Below are 8361 nucleotides of genomic sequence, written 5' to 3'. Positions count from 1 at the left end.
CTGGACTTGATGATCTTCCAAGGTCCCTTCCAGCCCTAGCATCTATGAATCTGTACTTAACACTTTATTCTGGGTGGGGGAGGTGGCTGTTTTTTCTAAAACTGAACCTGAAAATGTGGGATTGATTTAAGATTGGAAACAGTTTTAACAAATACAAGTTGGGGTGTTGTAAGAAATACTTTGAAGTGTTGTCATCTTGTTAAATGTACACAGATATTACAGCAGGGGATAAATGAATACCAGGGGTTAGGAGGTATTGATGAGAAGAATACTTGGATAGGTGATGCAGTTAGAGGATTGTATCTATTCTGATCAGGGAACTGGGTATTGTCAGGCTTAATTGGCTGAAAAGTTTCTACAGTATTGGTAAGAGATTAAGCAAGAAAATGGAGGAACTTGTTCCAGTAATGCAGAATATGGAACCAGATATTTTAGGGACAATAGATACACAGTGGAATAGCAGTTGTGGGTGGAATACAAATATTAAAGGGTTGTGTAAAAAAGGTATTGAGAAAAGTTATTCGTTTATTTATTTATAAAAAGGTAGCACTATAAATTGCTTGTGTGCTAGCTATTGGACATGGGGTTGGTAATGTTTTTGGGCAGAGTACCAAAAATGCCTGCAACTTTACCCTGTAAGATGTTGGTGTGCCAGGGGCAGACAGTGAGAGAGTGCAGGGGGCCCCGATCCTCATCGTGGCAATGCAGCCCCAGCCCCTTCCCTGCAGTCTGCCCCGAGGCATGTGTGCACCTGCTGCCAGCAACAAGTGGGGTCAGGACTCCATGGACCCCTGGTGTAGCTACTTGCAGCATCCTAGGTGCCTGCCACAGTCAGCCCTGAGGTGTGCATGCCAAGCAAAGTGCCCTTGTGTGCCACACTGGCATGCGTGCCAGGTAGGGATTCACCCATAGAGATTTTGGGGTCCAATACCGATAGACAATTTTTAAGGAGTTGTATTGGATACCAGTTTGATTTCTGAAGCAGCTGGTGAGTTTGTTGTGGTGGATGAGGAGGGGGGATAGAATGGGTGTGGGGGGGTAGATCAATGACCCCCATGGCAAGGGAAGGAGTGGAGTAGGGCCTGGGGCAGGTGCTGCCCAGCTGGGGCACGGCATGGGACAGATCTGGAGCCTGTCGGGTGTGGGGCACAGAGTGCGGGGTGGTTCCTGTTGGTGTGCACACCCTAAGAGGGCATGGTGGGGGCGTGTGCCCCCAGATATGTGTAGGAGGGCCGGGGTGGGCTGCAGGTGTGAGCTGGGGCCAGGGCCATGCTGGGCTCTACCTGAGTCAGGGGGTGGAGTTGGGTTGGGCTGGGGCTGCACTCGGGGCAGGCGGTGGCAGTGCTGGGGGGAGGATTGCATGGGGGAGGGCTGCAGCCACCCCAGGTTTCACCATAGCCCCCCTCCTAATGCTGCTGCCCACCTGCCCTGAGCACAGCCCCCACACACTGGGAAGAGCCCAGTGGAGCCCAGACCACAGCTGCAGCCCTCCCCAGTGCAGATCCAGGGACACATGCCCTCCTAGGGTGTGTGCTATGAAGGGAGCTGGCCCCATCCCCATGCGCCCCCCAAACGAGCTGCAGCTCCGTTTTTCTCCCCACCCCGCTCTGGCTGGATACCCACCCCCTCACTGCGGGGGCATTGATCTGCCCCCCCCACGTCCCTTCACTCCCTCTTCCCAATCCACCACAACAGACTTAGCAGCTGCACGCAGCTCTCCAAGCTGCCCGGGCTATGCTTCTCACTGCCTTTGCACTTGCTGTGGCTGCACACGTGCATAAGCATTATCAGCCACATCAGGCCACTTTTCAATACAATCAATTTTCTTAATATCGGTGCCGATCCAATACCGGACCAATGTATCGGTGCCAGGGGTTGCTTACCCCTGTATTAGACTGAAGGAAAGAGCATAGCATGGAGAAAGGGGAAGAGGGGGGCTATGTTTGGCCATCAATCACTACGCGGATTGATGGTTTAAAATTTTTTTTTTTTTTTTTTACTGAGATTATGCTGCGAGTCTGAAAGACTCCTTCAGGATTGAATTTGAATATGCATAGGGAGGGATCTCTGGTATGTTATTGGAGAGATACTACTAGGAATTGTGATATGATGGGGGACCTTAACTTTGGAGACAGCTTGAGAAACAAATTCTGATAATATTGTTAAGATCCAGGTACTTCAGGGTATGATAGTCAAGGGAGAAGTAGTGAGGGCATTAAAGAAGAGTGGGTCATAGAAAATAATCTTGGATAGAAAGGTCACAAAACAGGTCTGTGACTAAAATAATCTATTTTAGACAGGTTACTTTGGGAAATTAAGGAAGGTTCTTAATATTAAGTCAGTTGGACTGAAGAGCTCAGGAACCTGAAAGTGAAAGAAGATTGGATTTCTTTTTTTTATCAAAAAAACAGAACCTATGTGGAAATTGAATCTGAAACGAGGGCAAAATGTGTGACGAGAACAGCTCCAGAGGTATTGCATGAGGTAGAGTATTCATGCGATAGTATGGGTAAGCAGAAAGCCTACAAGAAATGCAAGGACCATGATCAGCAAAGAGCCCCATTTTAAAAGTTGGGATGTGTAGAGAAATGGTAAGAATTGCCGGAAGTCATGCTGCATTAGATTTTGCTAAGGAAATTAAACCACATAGTAAAAGGATCTCCATTTGTATAAATAAAAAGGAAAGAAGTAGGTTTGCTGCATAGTGACGCTCATGTCAAGATCAAAGATAATCTTAGATATGGCTCAAAACCTGAATGAATAATTTACCTTAATTTGTACTAAGGATAGTTATGCTGAACAAGGATTTCTACCCCAGCACGCTGAAAGGACTTATAAGACTAGTAGCAAGCATTTTTAATAAATCTGTCAAATCCAGAATGATACTACATTTGCTATGTTAGAGCCACGTGGTGCCTATACTTAAAAGCAAGGGGAAAAGTAATCCAAGTAAATACTAGCCCATGATTCTGTCTTCAATAGTAGGCAATATTTAGGGCCAAATTTATAGGAAAGAATGACAAGAGACCTGGAGACCAAAGGAAAATGTGGAAAAGAGAAACCTGGTTCTTATTGATTTGTAGGTTGCATAAGATTAACCCAGTAACTTTCTTTGAGAAGAACAGATTTCCTACAGAAAAGAAATACATTAAAACGAATCTACTTTGGACTTCAGTGGAAAGTGCATAAGGAGCTGGTTATCAAGGGGATATGGTCTACCACACAAGAGACCTGGGTTCAATTCCAAACACTTATACAACTACAGCCATGGAGGCACCAACATCTGGACTCAGTCTGGTCTTTGGATTCTGTCTCAGTGGCCTAAAGGGAGGATGGAAGGTCTGGGCACCTTCCACTTCTCCAAAAATTCCTGCCCAAGCATATGCATCAAAGCTCTGGGTGTCCCTCATGCATACACCATGATCCAGGAGGATCTATGGTTGCCACCATAAAGGGGATATGGCAATGGGTTGTGCTGATGTAGTAGTTGCTGAAGAAGCTTTTAGGGTACTAACTTGGAACTTTCTTCCATTCTAGCCTGTACAGTACTTTTACATTTAAAAATTTGGATTTGGTTTAATAATTGGAGTCAAGCACTTGCATGCCTCTGAAAAAGGTAGACTAAAATAGATGTGAAATTTTGCTTGCATGTCAAAGAGGTGCACTAATCAGTAATGCCTATGGCATGGCTTTTTTTTTTTTTAATTCTCAGTTCCTTATAAACTGCAGGCATATGATACTTCTTTTTAGTATATAACTAACTGAATGGTCAAAAATATTTTAAGTCAAGTCCATGTAAAGATATGAGGTGAACTAGGTTTCCTGCTGAAATAGGCCCCATTGAAAATGAATGACACTTTCTGGCTTCAGTAGGATGGGCTTTCTGTTGATACCCTTCTACTGAAAAGGTGTCACGTATGAGAATGGAATAAAAGGGAAATGCAGGAAGAAAGGACACTGTAAAGAGCAGTGAATACATTTGATAATTACATTTTCCTCAGTGAAAATTTTCTTTTATTGTGTCCATGTCATACCCAAAGTCCCTTCTTATGCAAGGTTCTCTAGGACCTACATTAAGTTCGGACGTTGCAACACGCTGAACTTGAGTATTTTTCTATTGGCATTTGACGTAGTGTGGATTTTTGTTTAAGAAGGCATGAATTTTCCTTTCAGGACAAGGAAATATAGTTTGGCATCGGTCACTTTAGAAACTGATGTGTGCTCTACTCTGGAGGACAAAATTTTGTCTGATATTCACAATTTTAAATCTTGATAGATATGATGCTTTCACAGATAGGAAATAGCTAAAGCTAACATGAGCCATTCAGAGTTACAGCTTAATATACTGTATGAGATATTCAGGGAAATATTTTAGGATTTGCTTACATTCCAATAAAATTAATGGGATTTAAGCTTAATGATTAGTTTTTTGGTATAGGAAAACTGTATTAATTGAAGACTTTTCCTGAATCAGACAAAATCATATTGATGTATCTTTGATTACACAGAGAAGTCCAGATCCATGTGATGGGAGAAAAATCCACACCATCAGGGATTTTATTGCTTTTTAAAGTTAAAAAAATATGACAAACTTAGTGATCTTTTAAATTATTTTTTCAATATGAACTGCCTGGTTATTATATTTTCTTGCTTGGATGCCTCTTAAGATCTGAAAATCTCTAGTATCTTGTTATGCCAGTCAGTTTTACTAAGTTTCTACAAAATGAAGATTTCAAGTTTATTTTCCGCTTTCTGCTTATGAATTTAGGAAAGTAATACCTTGCTAAGTTTCTGGAACAGGAAAATGAAATGTTTCTAATTAGAAATAGATATTTATTATGACTCCTGCATAGGTCATAATATAGGAGTTGCCCCTTTTGGCTAGCATATGCGTACATGCTTGTGTTTCCTTTGGAATGAAAGTGTAATTCATAACGTCACATACCCCTAAGTAAGCTACCTATTTCACTTTGCAAAGTGGCTAGGGCATCAAGGATTTAAATGGTTAAATGTTACTTTTCTTAGAGCTTTTCCTTAGGGGCTGTGTGGGAGTGATGTAAATGAAAACGTACTCTTGGTTTTTATGCATGTTTCTGTTGCTGATGAGAGAGAAACACCCCAAGTGAATTATTTGAGTGTGTTTGAAAGTTTCCTGAGTGAGACGCATGTGTTCATACTTAATATTTTAAAGTAACATGAAAAATTGCCAAGTGTGATCAACCCAAAGGTAGGAAGGACATTTTTAACCCTAAGGTATCTTTCATTTTGCTTAGTTCTTCACAGTTACAAAGTGCTCTCAGGGTTCCCACTGCTACTAATGGAAGCCATGTGCTCACACTGAGGGAAGAGCATACCCCAAAGTCACATTTTTCAGAAACAATTAACTGTGAGTGTCTTTAGATTTGTATGGAAATTGAGAGACAGCACTCTAGGGACTGGCCAAAAGAGACTTTTACTGCACAAGGCAGGGTTGTAGTGTTCCTTTTGATTCCATAATATTGGTCTGTAATTGGACTTTGACTAGGATTATTTAATACAGGTATGCTACATTTAGCAAAATCAGCTACTAATGGCTTTTTGGAAGTCTAAGAATCCTCTGTCACCTCAGGCATTTAAGACGAGACTGGATTTTTTCCTAAAAATACCAAAAGTTTTTGGGTTAGATAAAGATTTCATAGTATAAATCCTTTGCCTTGTGCCATGCAAAAGGTCAAGAAAAACCATTATAATGGTTCCCTTCTGGCCTATAAATCTGAAAAAGTATGTCAACATAATTTTGATATAAATCATATTTTACTGAACCCAGTCATTCTCATTGGTTCCAATTTTCTTTTTAAAAAAGTAATTAATCTACCTGTATATATTGCTGATGGAAGCTGGAAGACAATGGAAGTTAAAGAGCAAAAGAGAATATTGCTAAATAAAAGCAGGTAGTTTTTCAATGAAATTGAATATTTCATTCATGTTTAAAAATAAGAAAATCCATGGTTTGCTGCACAGGAATATTATTAATGTGCTCAAAGTATTTTGATAGATGGTTTATTCATGAAAATGAAGAAACTTTGAGGTCTAAATGGAAATTGATATAAATTCAATGGTGCTCAGATCTTTTGCCAAAACAATCTTCTGTTTTTCTAATATCATAGTAAATTGCTTAAATAGAAGACATATGTATGTTTTCACATTCCAGCCTGAGCTAGAGCCATAACACTGTGGCAATATTTTTGTGGAAATAAAATCATCTTGCTGAAATCCATCATGCAAATATTATTTATTGAAATCAAAAAGTTGAAGTTCTGACATCCTTATTGAAGCTGACATCATCACAGATGCTGATGAAACTTATCTTTTTTTCTGTTTTGTTAGGATAACACCTACCCCCCTTGGAGAGGGGAAAAGCACTGTCACAATTGGTCTTGTCCAGGCTCTGACTGCACATCTTAATATCAATTCTTTTGCTTGCTTAAGACAGCCTTCCCAAGGACCTACCTTTGGAGTTAAAGGTACCTAGTGTTTTGCAAAACCTTTGTCCTATTTTAGATTAAAGGGAAATATTGCATTTTGGGTTTTTTATACTGTGTTTTTACTCCTTAATTATTTCACTGAATTGCAGATTAGCTGGAAGGGGTCACCTTTCTTGACATATCTAAGGAGTATTTGCAGGGCTTGGGTGCAGAAATGCTATTTATACAAAGTGCCAAAGAACAACTGATCATAATTGAATTCTAGCCTTTAAAATCTACAAAGCTATGAAAGAGTGCAATAAGAAACAATATGTCACTAGTAAGGACATGTCCCAGTAGGCCTTCTTTGTATGGCTCTTGTTGTTTAAAGAACCACTGATGTGGGGAAAACAGGTATATAAGCACTGGATTGTGCCACTTTTGTGGTACATGACATACCCCACTTGGGTTTCATTCTTAAACTAATGATGTTTAATGGGAGTATAAACCCATCCAGATTTATCTGAAATAGCTTACTTAAGAAAATTGCTATCTAATGTCTGAAGTTCACTTTCTTGGAAATACAGAAAGTTAATTGTTGCCAATTTTTTCTTTAGAAGGGGCTTACATGGTCACCTATTTGTCTTCTGATGACTTTATTAATATACTTTTTTGGTTCCAGTGTGAGAGGGATGTCTCTAACAAATTATATCTATAGCTATAAACCTAGAGCAGTGATGCTTTATATTATGCGTATGTGGATCGATCTATATATTCACACGCAATATAATATAAAGCATCAAAACTATACGTCTATATCAATCTGTCTGTCTATCTAGAGATATTCACGTGCACATAATATAAATAGGGCTATGTGCTTTGTTTCTTGCCTGCTTTTTTTTGAGTTGGCTCGAATGTGATGTGACCACGTGATTCCTTATTCAGGTGGAGCAGCAGGGGGTGGATATGCCCAAGTCATTCCAATGGAAGAGGTAAGCTTGAGTGTGGGGGGGAAAAAAAGATCATTACCCTGTTGAGCTATGTGAGGATCAGGATTACAGAATACTAACCAAGGACCTGATGCAGAAAAAGGTCTTGAAGCATGGTTTAATTTTGGAGAATATTGTAAAAAGGGGAGAGGGATTTCACACGTGATGCTGCCCTAGTCCTGTAGTAACCAAAAGCTGCAACACTTACAGAGAGGGAATTATTTTTGTGAAGTTGTGTGAGTACTTGCAGATCCATTCCTCTGTCAATTGTCTTAGACCAGGAGCATCAAACTCACCTGCCCATAGGCCAGATCCAAACTGGGGCTCTTTGTAGGCTGGATCTGGACCCACCTTTGGCAGTGGGGTGAGCAGTGGAGGTGAGTGGTACTGTGTAGGATTACCATACGTCTGGGCTTTCCCTGACGTCCTCTCTTTTGACCCCTGCACTGCGTCCATGCGAGTTTTTTTAAAAAGAGCTAATGGCCAAGTTTTCTGCTGTCCGAGACTGACTGCTTCAGGCCGGGAGCAGTGAGCAAGGTGATTGTTTGCTGGGGGTCACATTCTCCCCGCACGGGCTCAAGCAAGCGAGCCAGAGAGAAAGTGTAAGTAGCAGGTAGGGGGGTGGGGGCAGGGGTCTGCAGATCAGGAGTGCAGGGCACCAGCAGGGCTGAGGGGCAGAGGCTGCAGGTCCAGAGTGCAGGACACTGGAAGGGGGGTAGGGGCTGCAGCTCAGAATTAAGGGGCACAGGGGATGAGATGGGTGACTGTGGGTTGGGTGTGCAGGGCACTGGAAGCACCAGGGGGCTGCGGGTTGGGAGTCAGGGGCCACCAGCAAGGGGTGGGGGGCAGGATACTGCTATCTGGGAGTGAGGGGCACTGGTAGGGCTGGGGTTAGTGGGTCCAGAGTGAGGGGGCAGCAGCAGGGCTCA

General features: G+C 41.8%; 1 protein-coding gene across 1 annotated transcript in view; it reads left to right on the top strand.

Moving 5' to 3' along the window:
- The window catches only part of MTHFD1L (methylenetetrahydrofolate dehydrogenase (NADP+ dependent) 1-like), a 327067-nt gene that overhangs the window by 64271 nt on the left and 254435 nt on the right, over positions 1-8361 (top strand). Inside the window, exons 11-12 of the mRNA XM_019527514.1 lie at positions 6367-6503; positions 7389-7435. Coding sequence (XP_019383059.1) covers positions 6367-6503; positions 7389-7435 — 184 coding nt within the window. The remainder of the gene's footprint in view (positions 1-6366; positions 6504-7388; positions 7436-8361) is intronic.

The sequence above is a fragment of the Gavialis gangeticus genome, unplaced genomic scaffold, assembly GCF_001723915.1.
Source record: "Gavialis gangeticus isolate Ggan-Ray unplaced genomic scaffold, GavGan_comp1, whole genome shotgun sequence".
Taxonomy (NCBI): domain Eukaryota; kingdom Metazoa; phylum Chordata; order Crocodylia; family Gavialidae; genus Gavialis; species Gavialis gangeticus.
This window is presented reverse-complemented; position numbering and strand designations above follow the sequence as displayed.